Genomic DNA, 24,804 nt, shown 5'->3' with positions numbered 1-24,804 from the left:
AAGCATTCACATCCCATTTCAGACTTCTTCAAAACAGGGTTAAGTTGGGACTTATGTGGTGCATCATGCTTGTGCTGATCTTCACAGGAATGAACTTCACCAAAAGTGAAATAACAGAAAACCTAGCACTTTATTTCCTACATACTAATTTTGGTCATGGCCTTTATTCTGGTCATTTACCCTTATGATTGTTTGTGATGTCATACTGGCAAGATAACAGTATTGGAAGTTCTGATACAAATGCCTGCACTGTATTATAACAGGGGTTGTTCAAAATGACAAACAATTCATTGCTTCTTATGGCGTTTTTCTCTCTTCCACACCAGAGAACTCAACATGGCAAATTTTGCTCTACTAACAAGTTTTATTGTTTCAACTTCTGGAGGGATTTTTGTGGGAAGCTTTGACTGGCCTCACTGTGTAAACTTTTGCTCAAAAGCTTCCCAAGATAACAAACTACAGCATAATTTCCTCCCCACCAACTAACGCTAACTAATATTTGCACTTACCCAGTAGAGGGGTTCATGATACAGCCACCTTTATCAGTAGATGCTTTGCAGGTACAGCCCCTCTCCAGCGTATCATGATTCATCCCAAAGTTGTGGCCCAGCTCATGAGCCAGGGTTACTGCTGCACCAAGAGGGCTGTCTGAATGATCCTCAAAGAAAAAAAATGAATTGTGAAGCCCATGTACAAGAAGGAATGATGGATAAAAGAATACATGTTTGCTATGGATCCATCCTCAGTATCCTAAATTGTTTTATAAGCCTCTCCATTATAATTGCAGCTACTCGATTGCTGTTAAATGGATAAAATTACAAATTATCAGCATCCCCTCTTCCCTCAACAAGCCATTTAGGTTGGGATTATCGAAGTAGCCTGTGGCATCGGGACACTCAATTCCTCATGGCAACTACACATTCAGATAGCTGAGGCAGCTTTGACTATCTTCGTAGTCTCTCTTCTACAGCTAGAAATTCTCTCGTAACCCCTGCTCATTTTATGTCCAAGAATTTGGATATTGCATAAACAGCAGAAAATGATTTGCACATGTCCTAAAGGATGGGGATGGCAGTGGCATAAGAGAAGGGAATGGGTGAAAGAGGGCAGGACATCCTGCACTTTAGGAGCTCAATCCCCACAGTGCAGTGAAGAGGTTTGACTTTGTCTCTAACATCCACTACGAAGCTGAAGCAGAAATTATAGCAGCTGTGAGCTCAAGCAACCATTTTACAGGACCTCATTTTTAATTAAAAAAGTAAAAAAGACACAGTCCTCACGTGGCCTCTAGTTAATTCCTGTAAGTGTTTTACTTGGTGTAAAAGTAAAAAAATAGAAACATTGGCATTGATCCTTGTGGGAATGTTGTTTTCCCAAACAAATGTTTCTGAGAAATGCACTGTGTGGTTTGATTAGGGGCTACTGATCAGATTAATGTTTTGGCCTGGCCGTGAATAAAAGAGATCTTTCCACAAAGCTCTGTATGACATCAATCACTTTCCTTGGGAAAAAAACCATCTTTCTTATAAAAACTCTCCCAAAAGGCATAAAACATGTAATAGAAATGCATGATTTACGTTTTATCAGTCAGTAAATGGAATTAGTATGTACTGCTGCCTGTTTTAAAAGCATAAATGAATATATTCAGCTTAAATAACTTCTGTTATTGTCTTAGCCAGCCTTAGGACTAAAAAAAAGTGAAAGGCAAAAAAGTGTCTAAAATATCAGCCTTATATAAGAGAAACCCTTAATAAATTATTTGTTTTAGATTTTATAGATTCCTTTTTCAACTCTCTAATATTTTAAGTAAATCAATCAATTCTCAAGTAGAAAACACATTTGAAAAAAGAATGTAATCATTTCAGAAGGCAAATGGCCACTGTTATTTGGCTCATGGAGTAAATTCAAGGAATTTTATCTTCAAAACAAACAATCACAAAGTGCTCTCATTTCAGGATCTCCTGAATCTTGCAATATTTAATACAAAAATGTTGTTTCTAAAATTCTACTTATGCTTGAGCTGTGTGCGTATCGTATTTTAAAATGGATGTTTTCGGGGAAGCTGAACAGCAATTTTTTTGTTGTTATTATGGCAAACTGCAGTGTGCACATGTACATTTATAATGTTTTTAAAAAATGTTCTCTCATGACACTTAGTTACACACCAAGATGTCTTAATATCTAGTTTGATTGATCTCTGTGGGTGCATGCACTGAATTTCCCAAATATTTAATCAATAGCTGTAATTACACCTGACTACACAGAAGAACCAAAAGTAAAACAGGGCTGCAGATTGACAGGACAATGATGTAATGTCCCCCACATTTTAACAAAGCAGCACAGAAAGTCATGCCTTTAAATTAGGGATCTGTAGCAGCCGCATTCACTTTTAGATGTGCTCAACATTTAGAACTTTCTTCAAATCCTGAACAACTTAGAGAGATAATGAACTGAGCCTGTAACAGGGTGGCTTGCCTCATGAGCTGGAAACCCTGTGGCTAAGCCAGCTCTGATTAGAGCATGAGCCCCGCTAGAGAGGGATCAGGTGTTTCTCCTATTAAGAGCAGCTGGAAGCTGCAGTGGAGGTGGGGGAGATGTTCAGGGAGAGTAGAGATTGTTGGGTTTTGGGACAGACTCTAGCCAGGAAGGGCTGGGAGTAGCCTGTTAAGTCAGGAGAGACCCTGAGCAAGCAGGGGAGAGAGTGCAAAAGTTTTCCAGGCCGGGAGGCCTAGGAGTAGGAAGAGAAACATTTGTCTGTTGGATGTCAATTTGGGAGTTTGAATTTCATTTTGAATTATTTTCTGTGAATAAACCCAGACTTGCAAGGAGGGGTTCTTTGACCACAGAAAAAGTGTGGAGAGCCTGTGTAAGAGGCCCTCAATAAGGGGAAACAGAGGCAGGGTTCTGAAGAGTGATCCCTCGCCATGAGGGGGTTCTCAGTAAGGGGCAACCCTATTACAGCTGTTACTTTCATGCTCACAGCCATTTCTCTGCACAAACAGTGAGATTCTTCTTATTTCAACATCTCCTAAGATAATAATTTTTAAAATAATGATTTGCACAGTCCATGCCAAAATTAGAGCAAGAAATGATCGGAAATGTAATTATTACAGCACATGCGGTTCTCATTACTTGCTTGGATCATTCTGAATGCTATCAGGTTTCTAGAGTGGGTTTTTAAAGACAAAGAATGTGATGTCTCAGCAAAAGAGGTTATTGGAAGACAGCATAAATTAAGACTATCCAAACAAACAGTAATATGCCCAGTTTGATAGCAAGACCATTTAAGCTCAGCAGCACTTGAGAAATGAATAGACTTACAAGGAATGAGGCTTTGATTTATTCCTCTACATTTTTTTAAGTTAAGTTCAGTAGTAAAAGTCATTAGCAAACAGTTTCACAATCGCCAAACAGGAAATCTTCTCCTGTTGAACACGTTATAGGCTGTTATACCAAATATGCAGTTGCTTTCAACTGAACTCTGCTGCATTCCACTGAGATTCAGCTTGAACATTAATAATAGAATAACTTTGTCTAATGCTGCTGCAAACTAGCACCTCAGTCCTAGAACTAACTCCAGGCAGGCTCATTAAGTTGTAAACTGGGACATTTACAAAAAAACACTTTCCACTGAGGTGTTTCTTAAGTTAAATAAATCTCAGTGGCTCAGTTCTGTACTTCTCACTCAAGCTAACCTCCCATGAGAGTAAAAAGTTTTTGCCTGAATGTGTGCAGCAGAATATGTCTGAGCAAGAAAACAACATTTTACCTTTACACTTAACTTGCATTAATATTCATGGAAAATATGAGCCTCATTTATCACAAAGAGAATCAAACCACCTAGAATGTATATAGCAGGACAGGTGCTCAGAGAGGCATGATAAAAGAACCAAGATAGATTAGATATTAGATTTGAATAAGAGTGCAGACAGAAAAATCAGACCAGACAAGGATAATAACTTTCTTTGACAGGGTAACAAGCCTTGTGGATGGTGGAAAATGGAAGATCTTGACTTTAGTAAAGCTTTTGATCCTGCCTCGCGTAACCTTCTCAGAAACAAACTAGGGAAATGTAACCTAGATGGAGCTACTATAAGATGGGTGCGTAACAAGTTGGAAAACCATTCCCAGAGAGTAGTTATCAGTGGTTCACAGTCATGCTGGAAGGGCATAATGAGTGGTGTCCCTCAGGGATCGGTTCTGGGTCTGGTTCTGTTCAATATCTTCATCAATGATTTAGTGAATGGCAGAAAGAGGACACTTACAAAGTTTGCAGATGATATCAAACTGGGAGGGGTTGCAAGTGCTTTGGAGGATAGGATTAAAATTCAAAATGATCTGGACAAACTGGAGAGATGGTCTGAAGTAAATAGGATGAAATTCAATAAGAACAAATGCAAAGCACTGCACTTAGGAAGGAACAATCAATTGTACACATACAAAATGGGAAATGACTGCCAAGGAAGGAGTACTGTGGAAAGGGATCTGGGTGTCACAGAGGACCACGAGCTAAATATGAGTCAACAGTGTAACACTGTTGCAAAAAAAGTGAACATCATTCTGGGAGCAGGAGTTGTTGTAAGCAAGACACGAGAAATAATTCTTCTGCTCTACTCCATGCTGCTGAGGCCTCAGGTAGAGTATTGTGTCCAGTTCTGGGTGCCACATTTCAGGAAAGATGTGGACAAACTGGAGAAAGTCCAGAGAAGAGCAACAAAAATGATTAAAGGTCTAGAAAACATGACCTATGAGGGAAGATTGAAAAAATTGGGTTTGTTCAGTCTGGAAAAGAGAAGACTGAGAGGAGACATGATAACAATTTTCAAGTACATAAAAGGTTGTTAACAAGGAAGAAGGAGAAAAATTGTTCTTCTTAACCTCTGAGGATAGGACAAGAAGCAATGGGCTTAAATTGCAGCAAGGGAGGTTTAGATTGGATGAAACTTCCTAACTGTCAGGATGGTTAAACACTGGAATAAATTGCCTAGGGAGGTTATGGAATCTCCATCACTGGAGATTTTTAAGAGCAGGTTAGACAAACACCTGTCACGGATGGTCTAGATAATACTTAGTCTTGTCATGAGTTCAGGGGACTGGACTAGATGACCTCTCGAGGTCCCTTCCAATCCTAGGATTCTGTGATCCTTCCCCCTTTTGATATTCACAGATTATTTGGTATATAGTGACTTCCACCACCTCTGTGCTTAGAAATGCACTTCCAGAGTGGTGGGAGCTCTTTTGGAGTAGGGCGTGTAGCATTTTGAAGAGCATGTACATGAATATGTGCCACGTGTTGGAGGGTTTGAGCGCTGTAGACTCTAGGGTTAGAAACCAGTGATTAATTCACCTACATATCCTTCTTTCTGAAGTGTTGTTTTTTGTGTATTTCATTTTTATATAGGAATTAAATTTCAGTGCTTGTGATTTGGTTTGGTTGTAGGTTTTTGTTTTGTTTTGGGTCAACTGTCTGTTTTTCAGAAAGATTTAGCTAAAAAATTAGAAAAGCACTTAGGGCCAAGATTGTGCAAGCATTACATTATGTAGGGCCTTAAGTGCTTCCATTTATTTCAATGGGACTTCTTAAGAAGTAGGGAACTACTCAATGTGAATAAAGCTGCACAAGCTGGCCCATGGTTTCTAGAGCTCTTTGTATAGTTCTAGAAAACATAAAGCATTATTTATCAGCCTAATACCCATAACCCCGAAAACATTTTAAAGAGACATTCATTTTTGTAATATGACCAGTTGAATAAAGTAATTTAGTTTTTGTTTATAGAGTGAACTTTTGTAGTGAACAAGGTAAAACTTTGCATTAAAATACAAAGTAACACAGTATAGGAATACTGGGTGTGAGATAGTTTAAAAGGAAGAAATCAAGGAATTCTACTGTGGATGGTCCTCCAGGTTAACAGCTCCTATTATACAATATTTTGAGGACTTTCAATGCATGTAACTTTCAGTGAAATCAACAATAGTTCTTTATGCCAGTCCAGAACCTGCTGTATATGCCAAGCATGGTATATAAAACAATATTTTATTTTAAGATCCTTAAATAACTCAACACAACAGGGGATGTTATGAGCTGAGTAGCTAGCTTAAGTCAGGTTTCAGAGTAGCAGCCGTGTTAGTCTGTATCTGCAAAAAGAAAAGGAGTACTTGTGGCACCTTAGAGATGCATCTGATGAAGTGAGCTGTAGCTCACGAAAGCTCATGCTCAAATAAATTGGTTAGTCTCGAAGGTGCCACAAGTCCTCCTTTTCTTTTAGCTTAAGTCAGAATTTCAATGTTTATATTGGTTTCAGTGCATCTTTTCTTTATTTGGACATGTAATTATGTTGCATTTATCACCAGTGACAAGTTCTGATAAAGGCCAAAATGTTCTAACTCATGGATTATGTGTATTAGTCACATGGCTGGACGCTGACAACAAAAGCAACAGTAATACCCTTTGTGAGAGAAATGTAGTTAACATGAATGCTGCCACTGTTGCTAGTGTAGATTGTGCTTGAAGTCTGACAATTACAGTAAAACCACTTTATTAGAAACACGGAAAATAAACTATTACACTGGAGGCTTTGTAAATGTATGTCCTTGGTACATGGTAAATGCAGTATTTCAAAATGTTATTTCTTATCAAAGATTTATGAGAGGCTTTCATTGCACATAGCACTGATATCCATATGTGCACAGCAAACTTGCGCATTTTGATCCTAATCTTGAAAATGCTCAGAACCCTGTGAATACTCCCACCGATTTCAAGGATTTCTATAAAGAGACTTAACTATATTTTAATGCAAGGTATTATTTCATTCACTAGGAAATATGATACTTAAAACAATTACACATACACTGTATGTAGATATAGACAAAGCAAGAGTTTAGATTGAAAACAGTACTAAAAAGCAGACTTTCCATGACAAGATACAGTATTATATAACATGAAAACTTTTTGCACAAGATGGACCAAATTCAACTTTTGTGCTCCCCATACTTACCATAACAACTCCTCCAGATTGCTCTGCAGTGCACATGCTCATTATAGGTGCCATGCCGATGGTAGTCCCTTGGAAGTACACCCCACTGAAGGAGGGGAGGGGAAGACAAACCACATAATCACCATTTAATACAAAATGAGAGAATCCTAATATTTTATAACTTCTTTTTCCTGCCAATCTTAGGCAACAATCCCACTTTCAAAATGCCAGCTCCAGACATTGAAAGTTGAAAACAATGAGGATCAGAAATTAGTCATGCAAATCTGTGGAACTGACAATGACAGAATCCCTGCTATACGAAAGATGCATTTGAGCATCCTCTGGAGTTTCTGCTGCAGTAGGATTTTTTTTTTTTTTTTGGAATACAATATATAACAACCATGCCAACAACTGAAAACTGCCATTGCTATTTAACTTGGGAAATGCATATAGACATGCTTGCAGCTCATGCAAGTGTCAGTACAACACAGTGCAAATTTATAATGTATTCGCTATAAAGTGTACCCTAAAATTTATTAATCCAACTGAAATATTTTTGCATTTACAGAGCAATGAATGATATTGCAACAATTTGGAAGACCTCCTCCTGTACTTTAAGTAAGATACTGAATGTCTCAATACATTTTTGTTTTAATTGCTAAGAGTCATTGCACAGTGAACGTTTGATCTTTCAACTTATTATTGTCTACTGAATTAAAATAATTAAGAGAAAACAAATACTAGCTCTGGTCAAGTATAAATATTCTCTATAAAAATATACTTTCTTGATCTGATTGTCATTGTGACCAGTGGAAGATTTTGTAATTATACCTACGAACACTTGTCTGTAGAAAATAAATCAATCTAAGCCATATAATTTTTGCAGTGTTGTTGTAGCCATTTAGGTCCCAGGATATTATCTCATCCACTTTGCCTCTCTTTGTTAAGCTATACAATGACAGGTTTCTGATTTTATTTAGGTCACAAATACAGTAGAACCCTTACACTATGAACTGAGGAGTTCTTAAAGATTGAAAAGTTCATAAAATTGAACATCTCAAAATTACAATAGGAATGGTGCATAAGTTGAGGAATAGTGGACTGCATCACTTTCTTATGTCTTTCAGACCACTTACAAAGCAACTTCCAATGCATTGAAGGCAATGAAATGTGAAGGGATATCAGCTTGTTCTTTGTAGACAACACTTTTGTTATGGGATATTTTTTTCCATCTGCAAAAATGGTTAGTATAACTGGTCCTTCACAAGACTGGTGTTTATAAAATCAAGGTTCTACTGTAAAAATGAACGTGCCAATCTCAATCTAGGTCTGTGGGGACAGGGAAATGTCTTTTTGTTCTGTGTTTGTACAGTGCCTAGGACAGTAGGGTCCTGATCCATGACTAGGGCTTCTTGGTGCTACAATAATAACATAATAATAATTAATAACAAATAAGAGGAGTCTTTAATTGAGTTCAACAGGCTTTGGATCAAGCCTCTTGTCTGTTAAAATGGATAAAACTAGGCACCAGTCCTGCGAACATTTACACACAAGCTTAATTGTAAGCATGTAAGTGGTCCCATTAACTTCAGTGAGATTACTCACATGCTTAACATTAGGCACGTGAGTAAGTGTTTGTGTGACTGTGCCCTAGGCACAATTCTACACAGACGCTGCTCAGAGGAGACCCATGAGTAATAGTTTTTTGCAGAACTGTGTGAGGAAGCGGACATAGCATCTTCCCACACCAATGCAGCGTCCTGGGAAGAAATTGTGAGCTTGTGAGGATGGAGGGCTGCTTTTTCCTTTCAAAAACACAATCACCCAAACATTTTAAGAAAAAAAAAAAGTAACAGAACTTTGTGTGATTTTTCTCAGTTCCTGGAAACCCGAGCTAATAGTCATGCAAATATTAAATACACTGCTGGCTATACCTCACTAGTTGTGCATTGTCATGGGGTTTACGAGGTAGTAGTTTCAGCTTTCTCCAATCCAGAAACTCATGGAGGCTGGTGAAGGGGTCTTGTGTTATAGAGCATTTATCCATGTCATTCCACACCTCCACTCCAACCAGGGCTACTCGAATATTTAATGGCCTGTAGAACTAGTGAGGCAAACAAATGAATCTTTCTATATTCTGTTTTAGAGGAATGTGTTAAATCAATGCATGTTAACAAAATCATAATGTTCACACAATCCTCCCAGAAATCTATTTGGTCCCAGAAAAAACCTTTTCTCTTAGGATGAAAGAGGAGGGTACAATGTCTCTCCACATAAATGAACACCTGAAATCACTGGCATCAGATAGAACATTTGCCTTGACCCAGAGAAAGATCTGACCATGGCTAACTATCTAGGAAATGTTCAGGAAAAACATTAAAACTCTCGGCAGGCCTCGTGGTAGAATCTCCATGTCCTGGCCAGGGTTGGTACTTTCCTAAAAGGTGCAACAGGGCAATGGCTTCCACACCCAATAAAATTCCAAACAAATTCATTGCAAGTCCAAGTGACCCCTAAAATTTCCCTTTGTTGCTACCACCAGTGCAGCACAACTGGTGGGAGTGCTAGTAAAGACTTGTAACTAAAATGTCAGTTGCCAGAGCCATCTAATCCTGCTCAAAGCAGGTCTAGATGACAAAGTGGTTCTAATATCAATGACCATTGATAAACTTGCACTAGTGCCAGCAATGGCAGGAAATTTTAGGAAAATAAGTCTAGTATGGAGAATACCTAGTAGGCAGCAACCATTCTAGCAGTGTTATGGCTTACAGTCCAAACAAAACCAGGCATATAGAGCATCTTTGTCTGATTTGTATGCTTTGCAGTCATTTGGGTGGCAGTGCAATTTACTGAAGCCAAAATGACTATAACATGCAAAATTAGTTTCAAACAGGTAGCAAATAAACTCCTCCTTTCTTTAATAAGTCAGCAACACAGTTACAGAACAAGCCAAATTCAGTCCAGCACCTTGTTTTTAATCTAAAATTGCCTAACCTTGAGTAAGAGTCTTTGAAATACCAGCTGATAAGTTCTCAGTTAAATCAGACTCAGTCACAATTCCATTTCTGGACTCTCCTAGATTTTCTGAACATATGGTGCAGTACTGTAAGATTTAATCCCATTTTACATGGTGGTTGGTTTGTGTTCTAGAAGCTCTTATTAACAACACTGAACATTATACAATTCCTTTCATCCTGAAGAATCCTGGTGTATATAGTATTTTAAAAGAAACCACATTAAATACAAGAAGTCTAGCTCTACATCTCATTCCTCATCGTCACCTTCAAACTACCACATGGCTCTGCCCTTGCCCACATCTCAACTCTTGTTTCCTGCCATTCGCACAACTTGGGATCTGTGTGCTGCTAATTTTGCTTCCCTTCTTGCTTCTTTCTAACTTACTTCCACAATACCTTATAGCTTTCTCCCTTGCTGGCCCCTATGCCTGGAGTATGCTCCCTGCTCCTTCAATCAACCGCACTCTCCTTCTTCAAATCCCTCCTCAAAACCTACTTCTTTCCACAATCTGTCCAACAATGACCCACATTTTCAGGCCAGCCTAATAAAATCTAAGGCCTAAATTGTGGTTCTACCACAGGCTCTGTGTAAGAGGCTTCACATTGGTGCAGTGTCCCATGAGCATTGCAAGGAAGGAATCGTGCCTCAAAACGGATGTTGGTTCCAGCTAGGCTTCGAGATATTTAGGGTACTGAGTTCACAACTTACTGAGTTGAACAGGACGTGGTGGGGTAGTTCATACTTTTTGCTGCTGCTGCCGTTTAGCTGGAGATATTATTCTGCAAGATTGGTGAATGGGGTGAGCACCACATTTGAGAAGCCAACACATGAGAGCAGCAGAAACAGAGAAGCCATGGCTGCTTGTGGACCTGCCCTTGGGTAGGTAGTCAACAACAGCCAAGTATTGCAATGGGTACTTTCAGACCTGCATGGAACTGGCTGGTGGGTGGATTGAGAGGTGACAAAGGATGGGCAAAAGCATTGTGGAATTATGCTGGGACGACTAATTGCACCAATGCAATCTCTGAAGTAGTACTTGCTGTCTACACTAGCATTGCAACAGTACAATGTGACACAGTGGTGGATCATATAGTGCACAGCCTTGCTCAGAGCAAGGACAGTCACAGTAGTGGGGTGCATTTTTGCATAGTGTTGCAGGCACTTCTGTTTATGGACATGTGGTATGTAACAGGCATGCAGAGGGGTTGCAATGGTGCTGGCAACATACAAATGTTCTAGTATAGAAAAGGCCTCAGAATGCAACAAACTTTCATCGCAGCCACTGGAATGCCCAAGTTGGTCATTACCTAAATAAAGTATCTTTGTCTAAGTTAGGTCTGTGGTTCTTCTCTTGCACTTAGAAAGAAATTTGTCAGGTCTAGGTTAATGTTTGCCTCAAAAATTGCATTAACAGAACCGTAGTCATCCCATTGCCACATGCACAGCACCCCCAAACTGTTCCATGGTTGTCGTAGTAAAAAATCTGCAGTGCTGGAAATCTAGGTCTTGCCATTCTTACTGACTGACACATTCTCACTGAGAAGCCATTTTCTTGTCTTTGCAGGAATGGTGTGTAATAATGTTTGAATTTCAGAATGTTTTTTCTTCCCAATAAGCCTAGATGGCATAGATTTCACAGCAATACCCCTTGGAAATATTTGTGAGGCTTGAGAAAATTAAATATTTTTGATGCTCTTACCTTATCGACATAGTTTGCAATTTCTATCAGCCTCTGCTTAACTTTTTCCACATCCTTGCCCTGTCTCTGAAACTTAGAATGTAAAAGAGTAATGCATAATCAGCATTAGTATTGTCACATTTGCTGGCAAAAATCACCTACCATTGTCAGACTGACATTAACATTGACATTTGGGGTTTAAATGCATAAAAGGCCAAAGACCCATTGACTTCCACAGGTCTCAAAATGGCACAAAATTTGGCACAAATTGCGCTAAGTGATTTTGTTTTCAGAAAAGATTCTAAAATCCCTTACACTGCTATGCAGAATCTCCCTAGGATTGTTTTTATTAAAGAAATGGAAAGGTTCTTCTTTTAGCTGTCTTTGCTATTGCAAGAAAATGATTTTTGCTATTTAACCAGCAAGGTTCAAGAAGAGGAATCTGTCACATTTTGAAAGAAAAAATGTAAATTGGAAAATAGTTCGTACCAAGATTTCACATCTTTGGTTTCACTCCAGCCCGTTGAGATATTTTTAACAGTGTCTCTTTTTTATTTGTTTTGAAACCCACTTTGCAAACTCTGCATACAGTCTTGCTTAATTCAGCATAATTGCTAAACTACAGCTGAAGAACCAACAACACTGAATTCTGCTGTTTACTCTAGACAGTAATGGTCTCCAGAGGTCAGAGTTAAATAGTGCAATGGGGGCTCAACCACCTCACTGGGTCATGGCCAGTGAATACTTACAGGCGTCCATTTAAATTACTGCAAGAGGCCCCAGATGTTTGTGAGCACTACATTCCTTCCGAAGTGTTGCAAGGAACATTTTAGCCTTGGAACAAATACTTGTCACTCTTACACTGTTTTTAAATAGTCCTTTCTGTTACTATAGCCCTACTTAGATGACAAATATTGTTGTTTTTGCAATGCACGGTATTGTTCTCTTAAGCACAGTTGTTTGCAGCACCATGAAAACTGAACTAAACAATCACTTTCCCTCGAATACTCCCTATACCAACTGCATCTTTTCTTTAAAACTTTCTTACCTCTCGATTATCTGCAACAATAACAAGCTCCACATATTTTGTTATCTTCAGAGTCTCCCTTTTGTGCTGCCAAAACAAATAGAAATTTGTTTTTGCATCAAATGACCCTGAACACCTGAGTATCAGCTCTCGCTCACCCCAGCAAAGACATTGTCAAAGATAGTAAAAATTTCCTTCTCAAGCTTCATGCCACTCAATTCTTGGTCTCTTTTCTCCTCCTTACATAACCCTCTCCCTCTTCAATAAAAGGAGAGGATGTTTACATGACACTCACCCAATCATCAAGAAAGTTGGGCAGTACAGGTAGGCAAATGGCCTTTCTGTAATTTGTAACCTTCCACCTTTCTCTATTTGAAATGCTCAGGTGACCCTTGCACGATGAAAATCTTTTTTGGTGGAAAGATCTCAGCTGTTTCTTGCAATACTTTCAGAGATGCACTGTGGTAACAACTTGTAATATTTCACATAATGGTCAACTAACCACTTAGCACAAAATCGAGATGTTGAGATGAAAATTAGTCAAGGGACCAAATGACATAAGAAGTAGAAATTCTTGAATTGACTGTACACCACTTCTAGGAGCCTGGGTAACAAATAAGAGCAATTGGAATTGCTCATTTATCAGCATAAATTTGATCTGGTAGGTATTACTGAAACTTGGTGGGATGATTCACAAAACTGGAATGTCAAAAACAATGGTTTTAACCTATTTAGTAAGGATCGAGTGAGGAAAAGGGAGCAGGAATGGTGCTCTATGTTAAAAATGACATTACTTGTTTTCAAGTCACCAATAACTCAGAAGCAAATGAGCTTGAATGCTTATGGATCAATGTCCTAACAAATAAGGCACAAGATGGGGTACAAGTTGGTGCCTGCTATAGACCACCAAATCACAGGAACAGGATAACTGCCTTCTTACACAGCTATCTATAATGTGTAGGGAAAAAGAACCGAGTGATCATGAGGGACTTCAATTTGAGTGACATATGCTGAAGGTCTTATGCTGCAGGCACTAAAACGCCCTTCGAATTTCAAAACTTTATAGATGACAATTTCCTAATTCAAAAAGTGTTGCAGTCAGCATGGGGGAAATCTACATTAGACCTTGTCCTAACAGATAAAGAGGAACTTCCAACAGAACTAAAAATCAATGGTCGCTTATGTACATGTGATCATAACTTGATTACATTTATAATGTTCAAGCAGAATAAAGTCCAGACCAGTGATATACATGTTTGGTGCTTTAATAGAGTCAGTTTCACAAAGCTGAAAATATTTATGAGCCAAATCTTTGGGAGAAAAAAATGTAATCAGAAAAATGTGAATGATAATTGGGAATAATTTAAGAACATCTTCCTACATGCTCAAAAAAGCCACAATCCCACAGCAGAGCAAGAAGGCTATACTGGTTAAAAATCCAACCTGATTTAGATGGAAAGTGAAGGCAGCTGTATAAAATAATATATAAGAAAAGGAAGAAAGGAGAAGCTGAGAGTGAAGTATATAAATCAGAAGTTAGGAATTGTAGAAAACTGATAAGAGAAGCCAAGGGAGGCAAGAAGAAATCTATGGCCTGTAGAGTTAAGGACAATAAGAGGGAGTTTGTTAAATATAATAGATGGAAATGGTAGAATTATCAATAATACTGCAGAAAAGACAGAAGTGTTCACTAAATGTTTCTGTTCTGTATTTGGGGGAAAAAGGGGTGATGCAGTCTCATCATATCGTGATGACACACGTCCCATTCCATTAGTATCTCTGAAGGATGTTAAACAGAAGCTATTAAAGTTAAACATTTTAAAATCAGCAAGTCCAGATAACTTGCATTCAAGAGTTTTAAGACAGCAGGCCAAACAACTTGCTGGATTGTTAATGTTGATTTTCAATAAATCTTGGAGGACTGAGGAAGTTCCAGAAGCCAGGAAGAAAGCTAATGCTGTGCCAGTGTTTAAAAAGGGTAAACAGGATGAGCTGGGTAATTATAGCTTTGTCAACCTGACGTCGATCCCAGGCAAGATAACGGAGCAGCTGATATGGGACTCGATTAATAAAGAACTAAAGGAGAGTAATATAATTAATACAAATCAACGTGGGTTTATGGAAAATAAATCCTGTCAAACTAATCTTATTTTTTTATGAGATTACAAGTTTGGTTGATAAAGGTAATAGTGTTGCTGTAATATATTTAGGACTCCTGTAAGTCATTTGTCTTGATACCACAAAATGTTTTCATTATAAAACTAGAATGATATAAAATAAACACAGCACACATTAAATGGATTAAAAACTGGCTAACTGATAGGTCTCAAAATGTAGCTGTAAATGGGAAATATGTTCTTGGCCCTACACTATTTAACATCTTTATCAATAACCTGGGAGAAAACATAAAATCATCCCTGATAAAGTTTGCAGAAAACACAAAATTTGGGGTAGTGGTAAATAATGAAGAGGATAGGTCACCGTTTAAAGCGATCTGGATTGCTTGGTAAACTGGGTGCAAGAAAACAATATGCATTTTAATATGGCAAAATGTAAATTTATACATCTGCAAACAAAGAATGTAGGTCATACTTACAGGATGGGGGTGTGATGTTATATGATTAAAATATGACCAAGTACATCATTGTTGCTACCACTGTTATAAAACTGCAACAAATCTTACACAAAGTATGTCATGTAACATGTCAATGGAAAAGTTATGATTTGCTGAATATGATTATCCTGTTTGTATTTGTATCATCTTTGCATCTGAAGTTACGAATATTGACTATGTACCAATGTTTCAAATGCGTTTGCTTCTGGGGTGACACCCACCAGGTAGTTTACATCCAATCTAGCCAGCCGATTGTGAATGGATCATTCAAGTTGCTGACCCATTAATGAGCACAATGGGTCACAGAAGAAGCTTATTCCCACCTGATGGGTCTTCCTGTGGACATTTTAGCCAAAATATGGGTAATGACTGCTTCTATGATTCATTGAAGCATGCAAGGGCATGTGACACTAGACTCAATCTTGTGCCTGTACTTTTCCACAAACTGTGCTGGGGGCTTTGCTTGGGACAATGAGTTTCCCTCCACATGGGAGAAACTATAAAAAAGCCTGGAAAGAGCCATTTTGCCTCTTTCCTGCTCTGATCTCTGGACTATGGACCTATACTAATGGGAGCATTCTAACCAAGGGTCTGAGGACCTTCCAAGCTTTTGGACGTTACCAGAGACATTATAAGCCAGCAGTTTATTCCATCATTGCTTCAAACCTGCTACAAGAACTTTACAATTATTGTATGTATTTGATTTCCTTTGACCATTTAAACTCTCACCTCTTTCTTTTCTCTTATAAATAAACCTTTAGATATTAGATACTAAAGGATTGGCAACAGCACGATTATTGGGCCAGATCTGAGTTATATATTGACTTGGGTATGCGACTAGTCCTTTGGGATCAGTGGAACCCTTTGGTTGATGAAATTGGTTTTAAATAACCACTCATCATTAAGTCTCGCATCTGGGGGTTGAAACAAGGATTATGATACCTAAGGAGACTACATTTCTGACTTCTTATTAGCCAATGTGGTGAGAGAGAAGTTTACTTTTGTTATTGCTATAGTATATCTTATGGAAGAAGAACCACCAGTTTGGGGCTAGTCTGCTACAGTTCTCAGCAGTTTGTCCTGAATCTGGTATTCTCAGTTGTGATCCACTGAGGCACAGTGACAGGGGGACTCTATGCTCGGAAGCAGTAACTCTGAAAGAGATTTTGGGGTCATGGTGGATAATCGGTTGAACATGAGCTCTCAGTGTGATGCTGTGGCCAAAAGAGCTAATGAGATCCTGTGATGCATAAACAGAGGAATCTTGAGTAGGAATAAAGAAGTTATTTTACTTCTGTATTTGGCACCAGTGCAACCACCGCTGGAATACTGTGTCCAGTTCTGGTTTTCACAATTCAAGAAGGATGTTGATAAATTGGAGAGGGTTCAGAGAAGAGCCATGATAAAGACTAAAGCATTAGAAAATGGGTTTTATAGTGATAGTCTCAGGGATTTCAATCTATTTAGTTTAACAAAGAGACTGTTAAGGAATGACGCGATTACAGTCGACAATGGCTCTTCAGTCGAGCAGAGAAAGCTGTAACACGACCCTGTGGCTGGAGGTTGAAGCTAGACAAACTCAGAGTGGAAATGAGGCATATATTTTTTTAACAGTGAGGGTAATTAACCCTTTGAATAATTTACAAAGGTTTATGGTGAATTCTCCATCACGGGCAATTTTAAAATGAAAATTGAATATTTTTCTAAAAGATCTGCTCTAGGAATTATTTTGGGGATGTTCTATGGCTTGTGCGCTCTAGGAGGTCAGATCAGATGATCACAGTGGTCGCTTCTGGCCTTAGAGCCTATGACTCTACGCCCGCTAAGAAACACTTGTGAGGAGGGAATGGGGAGTGAAATAGGGGAGATATGAAGAGGGGAATCAATGAATGACATAAATATGGGAAGCTACAAAGGAGCATGAACTACAGGACAAAACGGGTGAGTGGAAGTGATGGATGGAGAAGAAAGACTGTTGAGGCAAAACTGGGAAGGGGAGTAAGATTAGGTCTGGACAGACTCCGGGAGAAGGGAGAAAATGGGAAAGGAAAAAGAAAGGTAATCAAAAGTGGACAAAGGTAAGGATTGAGAAAGAAAATGCAGAGATACAAGCTTCATCCTGGAGGCTGCAAAATGATGCTAAATTCATCAATGTTACTAAATTCATCAATTTTTGGTGTCCCACAAAGACTTAGAGGAGGAGGGCAAAAAACTACTGGCAATTGTAATTTCAATAGCCTTATAACTCTGAAGTGGTACATGTTCTTTTATAAGCAGATTTATTCATTCTGTAACATTTAAACCCCAGTACCTGTATAATAATCAAAGTACAGGTGGAGCAAATGCTCCGAACTGGCTGGGCTGGAGAAATCTATGGCTAAGTGCACCATTGCTGTGAAGTCATGGATTCACATGACTAAGCATCTTGATTTACCTTCCTTTTAAAATCTCTATCCACAAATACTGGGCATGGGTGAAACGCTACATTACTGAAATAAACAAATGACTACACATTCCTACGTGTGGCAGAGTTGGTTTCTCTGCCACTGTAGTTTTTAATAGATGTCTGAGACTTAGTCTGAGCTGTTATTCAGAAAACTGCAGATTTGTGAGATGCTTTGGTTTTCCCCCAAAGCTAATATTAAGACCATAGAAGACAGCATAGATGTAAACATGTGAGAAATGCTTGGGCATGCCTAGGGTGACCAGATGTCCCATTTTTAATGGAACAGTCCCGTATTTAAGCCCTCCTGCAGGTGTCCTGACCTTTTCTTTAAAATGGGCAAATTGTCCTGTATTTTCTGCCTTTCTCCCCACCTCCATCAGTACCAGCGGGTCCTGCTGCTGGCTGGATCCCTGCTCACCAGCCTGCCCGCCAGCAGTGAGTGGGGTGGTCCAATGGCCCACAATGGGGGTGGGTGTGCAAGGCTGGTGGCGGGACAAAGCTGCAAAATGCGGGTCCAGGCCTCTCCCCCTGCCAGTCCGTCAGTGCAGCTCCTGTTGTGTGAGGGCTCTGGAGTGGGAGGAGGAATGATTTCCAGCCTGTTCCCGCACCAAACCTGCAAGCTCCACAGCAGCCCCCCCCCGGTCAGGGATTTAGCACGCTCTTCACCACCCACTCCCACTCTGGCTCCTGGTCCCAGGGGACACTGCGCTGCTCTGTCCCCAGGCACCCTCCCCTACTGAGCCACCTCTGTGACTGGGTTTGCTGAAGCCCCTGCCCTCAGGTTCCCTGGGCCTTGGTGCACAATGCATCATTAGGGCTTAACCCCTTCCTGCCTGCACTGTAGCCAAGGGGACAAGAGGCGGCTGGGTTATGTTGGTGGCCAGCAGCAGCCTGGAGGTGTTAGCTGCCTTTCGACACTGTGCAGGCAGGAAGGGACAAGCTGTCTCCAGCCCCGTGGTGGTGGTTGGGGGGAGGGGGAGAAGAGATGAGCTCTGCAAAGACATGGGCCAGGTCATCCCTTCCCCCGCTCCTTCTCCCTTGAGGATGGAAGTAGCTCCCATCCCTTCCTCCTGCACAGTGCTGAAAGACTGCTGCTGGCCACATTCTGATGTGAATGCTGGCAGAAATCTGAGGAGGGGGAGCCTGTGACCCTGCATGCCCCCACCATTGCCTTGGGAAGATACAGCGCCAGGTACCGGGAGAGGCGGGTCCATCCTGCGGGCCTAGCCAGGCATGAAAGATGGAGTGCGCTGGACAGAGAGGGTCGATCACCTTCCCATGTGAGAACGGTGTACAGGAATGTGTCTATGTCACCTCTCCCCGTGTGTGTGTGTGGGGGGGTAGGGGCGTGTGTGTCACCCCCCCCATGTGAACCCTAAAGCCTTAAAGATAAGAAGGTAAAATAAAAAGAATCCAATGCAGTATTTCTTTTTAATAGGGGCTCGGTCAACTTAATGTTAATTTGAATGTTTGTACTGCATCGTTCTGATTGATTGCCGTTGAACTTGCTTGAATACGAGTAATTTTACCAGGTGTCCTGTATTCAGCATAAATATGGTCACCCTAGGCATGCCAATCAATTTAACGCATCCCAAAGTAACACTGCTTGGAACAGGGAAGATTTAGAAATTGAACAGTTGTCTGCAGGGGCATAATCATGTGAGCCTGTGGTGACATATTAGTATATTGAATCTATTCCCGTGACTTGGCCAGAGGCTGTGTGTGTTCCTCAGGTACAATATTTATTTATTTATTTATAAAAAGTACTTAATTATCACTTCTTTCAGCTTGTCTTCTGCAGTTAATTGCATTGTGGTGCAGTCTATGTTCTGACTTATCCATACTTACAGCATTATTAAAAGAAACAGCAACATATCTACAGCAAATGTACATGCATTTGGAGAAAAAGAAATTTGGAAATGTAATGTTTAATGTTCCTGCAAGGCAAATGAATTTGTTCCAGTACATAAACAACATCCCTTGATGCCCTTTAAGCTGTTTTCCTTAACGCTGAACTTAATGCAAAGACTAAATGAACTAGGTAGGCAGTGTGGCTATAAACACTAATATTTCTCATTTAATAAAACCTGTGCACAGATTTGTGCAACTATGTTACTCTTGAACATCTCAAACATTCCCTTCTACAATCCCAATCCAAGATGCACATGAATTTGTGGCAGTATTTTTTCCATCTGGTTCGAAAGTCATTTATTTTATACAATTTCCATTAGCTAGTTGCATTGCAAGTCAAGTACATTTCCTCCTACATAAAAACAATTACAAATGATATATCCCTAGAATAAAATGCTGAGAACATGTTCCGGGTGCATAAGATGTATTACAATGTAAAAGTCCTATTACAATGTAAAAGTTTGTTTAAATTTCAACATGTATTATTAGGAAAGTAACATGGCTATAACATTCTCCTTTCCTCCTTGTGTGGGCCAAAAGCTATTTAGACATTATCAGCTGCTTTCTTTAAGATTGAATTGCAAGTGGCACAGGAATCAAAATATATTACCAAAATTTGTAATCTGCCTACAATTCTGCACCACCCCATTAATGAAAACAGGGAGGAATTAAAATATGAGCAAGAAAAATGATTAAAGGCCTTGATTTAGCAAAGCACTTAAGCACATGTTTAACTTCAAACACATGCTTATGTTCCATTGTTTTTAAGAGACCTTACCATGTGGTTAAATGCTTTGATGAATAGAAGCCTAAGACACTGGAGAGATTAACTCATGGACAAAGTGTAAAAGAACTAAACAAGTTTGATTGCCAAAGCAGTAAGATTCAGATTGTGAGTGGCCCCTGTGCAGGGCTGGAAGGATGCGCAAAAAGTTCCCCAGGGCTCACTCATAATCTGAGCAGCATAAGGCCTGCTTGCTCCTGCTATTCCCAGGGGAGCAGGATGTTGAAGGCAGGGTTGTGACTGCATCTCTTCCCTCTACGTCAGTCAATGGAGCAGGACTGGCACACCACAGGGAAACTTCTGCCTAATGCAAGGAACAAATTGCTCCTGCTGTGCACAGGGAGCAGCAGCAAGAGACTGCACAATTTCCCCAATGCCTCTCCTTGGAAAAAGCCACATTTTGACCTAAGTATGGGAGGAAAAGTGATAGCCTCCTAAACCAGTGGTTTTCAATCTGTGGTCCGCAGATCCCTGGGGGGGTCCACAGACTATATCTAAGATTTCCAAAGAGGTATGCACCTTCATTTGAAATTTTTAGGCATCTGCAAATGAAAAGAGGTTGAAAACCGCTGTCCTAAACCACATGTCCAGGTAGATCCAGAGAGGTATAATACCAGAAGTCATGATGAAATTTAGAAATGGGAAAATCTCTCTATATAAAAATGGAATCTCAATCCCAAGAGAAATGGCAGAAGCTCCATTTGCTGGGCTGTTTAGAACTAGGCTGGGCTAATCATCTGCTATTGTAGTGTAGGGAACCATCCAGCAAGCAAAGAAGAGAGAATTTAGCTTGGTCTTCTCCAATTATCTCTATTTTACTTGATTTCATGATGGTCACCACCTCAAGGTGAAATCTTGGCCCCACTCAATGGAGCCTTGATGTCCCCATCTATGCATTACTTCAAATGATACACATGTAGTGCAGCAATTAAGTTTGATCTGGATATTTCACCAATTTCTGGAAATTAGCATAAAGAGATGATCAACAATTCCAAAACATAAAACTATCTTTCCACCTACCCTGCTAGTGAATGCTTGAGAAGACTGTGGTATGTCATCAATAGTGATGCCAGAGACGTTGAATTGGTTGCCACAAGATCCGGAAGCTATTTTCAGGTTCTCTGCTTGGTAGATCTTGTGTTCACTTGTAGCATTTTCCAATGGCTCCAGAATGTAGGTTTTATTTTCAAATAAAATAAGTCCCCTGTTTTATAAAAGATCAGAAAATGACACATTGCTTTTAAGTGCTGATGTGTGTTTGTTTTCAGCCAACCTACAGGTTTTAATAATGATGATGAAATATGAAACAGTAAAGTACTGATTTATAATGTCAAAACCTACTGGGGTCTTAGACATCAGTGATGTATGTGTCATCTAGGCATACTGTACTTTACAAGAAGCAAAGGCAGAGAGAAAATATTCCTCCTCTGAAATGTTGTGCTGTAGAGCAAAATTACATTTGTGTTTGATGTGTTTTCCATTCTTCCCGTGATGCATTACCACTGCATCTGCTTGGAAGGACTCCTAGCAAATATTAACGAACAAGAATGTGGTGAAATACTTTTATAAGAAAAAATACAGAATTCATTATGATCAGCAATATGTATTATAACTTTTTAAGTGCATGCTGCTGCAAGCAGCAAATCTGCCTGTTCAAAGATGCACCTCAGTATCAGAATGAGTTATCGGATACTGTATGATAGGGAATTATAATGGAGCCCAGATGCATTAACCACTGGATTTCTGTTTAATACAATCAACCCCAAGAATAATAATACGTACTGCAATATTACCTGCCACCTAAGGATCTCAAAGAGCTTTACACACATTAATAAAGTAACCCTTGCTAAACACCTGAGATCTATTGTATGTAATGGAGAGATAGTGGCTCAGAAAACAAGTAACTTGATGAAAGTCCCACAAGAAGTCTGTGGAAGAGCCTGGAACAGAACTCATATTTCCAAGCTTCTAGTCCTGTGCTCTGGCCAGAGAACCACTCTCCTTTTACACTTCTTACAGCTCACATAAAAAGGCTTATCACATTGGATACCGTCCTGCCACATTCACAGCCGCATACAGCAAATTCCCCTTACCTTAGGGAACCCCCTCTGGTGTCAGACTGCTACCACAGTGCTCTTACACCAACTTCAACTTACTCCCCACTGCATAGGGAGCGTGACCAGAGTGTGCCGATGCCCCAGCAATCCCTAGTTGCTGGAACAGCCCCTTAGGGGCTATTGGTGGCTAGCGTAAAGTACAATAGACTCATAGTATGATAATATCATTTGAGTGGATAGTTAAAGCTGCCCATGTAAGGTTGTACCACAGAATCAAAAGATTGCTCTAATTTATATCATGGACCAGACTGGCATGAAACTGGCACAGATGGGCATAAAGGTGGTTTAGAAGCCAGGACTCCAGCTCCAAGGTGGAAGTTAAAGTAGGAAGAGAGAGTATGACATTTAGCTATTTTTCATATTGGATGGTACTGCAAAGAGCTTTACAATGAGTTGCATCCTTAGTGCAATAACTACATAACGGTAAGCAGAGGATAAAAGAACCAACGGAATTCAAAGCTTTGGCTGTTAGCACCTGCTCTTATTGAGAAAGGTGATGCTGGGCAGGACACTGGAGACAGTTTCTTCCTTTCTCAGGACCCTTTGCTAATTAAGGGTTACAGAAGGGGAAAACCTGTCAGGCAGTATCAAAAGGCAGCAGAGAGATTGTTGAAGAGTTATGGCACATGACATCAGTAGATCGGGCTTTACTGGGTTACAGTGTAACAAAAGCAAATCAGCTCCCTACAGCTGTTTCTCCTTCTGTAAAATGGGGACAACATTTACCTAGCTAACAAGCCTGTTGTGACGCTTAATTAATTAGCACCTCAGCTGAAAAGCACTACAAAAATGCATAGTATAATTAATTTTTACCATATCTGTAAAATAAGGAGTTTTAATCCCTGAACACTGGCAAAGTTGCAGCAGAGGTAATTGCATTCTGCCTGCCTAAAATTCCTGTGAAAGCTGGAACTGACTATGACATTCTTCTTTAATTCCTGCCCTAATCTGCTGTGTACTGTCCATGTGTGCTGTGAAACAGCTGACATTTTTTCAGCCCAGAGTTGGCTTTATTTCAGTGGTGTATATGTATCCTTGTGTATATGAAGTGTATACTCTTAATACGTCTGTGCTTGTGATAAAGATGCTCCGTAAGTATAAGATATTATACTTATTATTATGGCACCATGGATCTCTGTATGCTTCCTGGGGCAGTGAGTGAAAAGTGTCCCAGAAGACTGATGAACACCATAAACACAGACTTTAAGAAATAATAATAAAAACCAGAATTATTAGGAAAAAAGCAATACAGCTGTGTAGCGAGGTGGTAACCCCACTCCTGCCGGAAGTGGATAAAGCAGCCCTGGAGAGGGCTGCAGGGCAGAAAGCTGGGCTAATTGGGGAAGCAGCCACAGCTGTAGCCAGTGCAATCAGGGCCCAGCTAACCCTTATAAGAGGGCAATGGGCCAGAAGAACTCAGACTCTCTCTCTGGCCCTAGAGAGGGAAGGACCTGGCTGCCTGGGAAGCTGAAAAGGGTACCTAGGGTGGAGAAGTGCTGGGAAAGGGCAGAGGGAGCCAGGAGCTCCAGCCTAGCAAAACCCCAGGCTGTAGGACTTGTTAGGGTAAAGCAGTGCTGGGGAAGGGCAGAGGGAGCTCCAGCCTAGCACAACTGCAGGCTGAGTTAAGGGCCCACAAAGGGTACTGGGGCTGAGGAGGGGCATCCCCGAGACAGGCAGAGGTAGCAGGTCCAACCCCCCCCTTGCTAATGATGAGTGGCCTTTACAAACTGCAGTCAGCCCCAGTGAGCGGGGACTAGATGGTGACTGACAGTAGCCGGTGAGGTAGGGATTTGGGGGCTCCCCTGAATGGGGAGACCGAGATTGTGGGTTGCTGTGGTGGCAGAATCCCTGGGTAAAGGGCACTGGGGTCCAGGAGGGACATCAGCTGGCAGAGGGCGCTCCAGGGCTGGTAAGAGCCAATTCCCCGAACAACCAGCAGGAGGCGCCACACCGGTGAGTTGCTGCCCCACCACGAGCTGGAATTAAAAGAAAAAAATGAAATAGATCAAAGCCCATGTCTCATAACCAATTAAATAAAATTTGGTGCTAAGCTGACATACAGTTTTAGGATAAAACAACTATGCTTCAGCCTGGTCAACCAAGGTTCATTTCTGTTAACGCTAATGATCTTTACTTTGAGGATGAAGATTGGGTTTTTCCACCATATTAAAAAGTCTGTGTAATATCCACAAGAAGATCTTTATGAGAGAGAGAGGCGTAATTTACTGCTCTGAA

General features: G+C 40.2%; 1 protein-coding gene across 1 annotated transcript in view; it reads right to left on the bottom strand.

Moving 5' to 3' along the window:
- The window catches only part of ADAM12 (ADAM metallopeptidase domain 12), a 352,228-nt gene that overhangs the window by 74,253 nt on the left and 253,171 nt on the right, over window positions 1–24,804 (bottom strand). The window contains exons 6-11 of the mRNA XM_077821415.1: window positions 21,473–21,656; window positions 12,719–12,784; window positions 11,692–11,763; window positions 8,909–9,078; window positions 6,996–7,080; window positions 510–658 (exon numbers count right to left, since the gene is read on the bottom strand). Coding sequence (XP_077677541.1) covers window positions 510–658; window positions 6,996–7,080; window positions 8,909–9,078; window positions 11,692–11,763; window positions 12,719–12,784; window positions 21,473–21,656 — 726 coding nt within the window. The remainder of the gene's footprint in view (window positions 1–509; window positions 659–6,995; window positions 7,081–8,908; window positions 9,079–11,691; window positions 11,764–12,718; window positions 12,785–21,472; window positions 21,657–24,804) is intronic.

The sequence above is a fragment of the Eretmochelys imbricata genome, chromosome 7, assembly GCF_965152235.1.
Source record: "Eretmochelys imbricata isolate rEreImb1 chromosome 7, rEreImb1.hap1, whole genome shotgun sequence".
NCBI classification, from domain to species: domain Eukaryota; kingdom Metazoa; phylum Chordata; order Testudines; family Cheloniidae; genus Eretmochelys; species Eretmochelys imbricata.
This window is presented reverse-complemented; position numbering and strand designations above follow the sequence as displayed.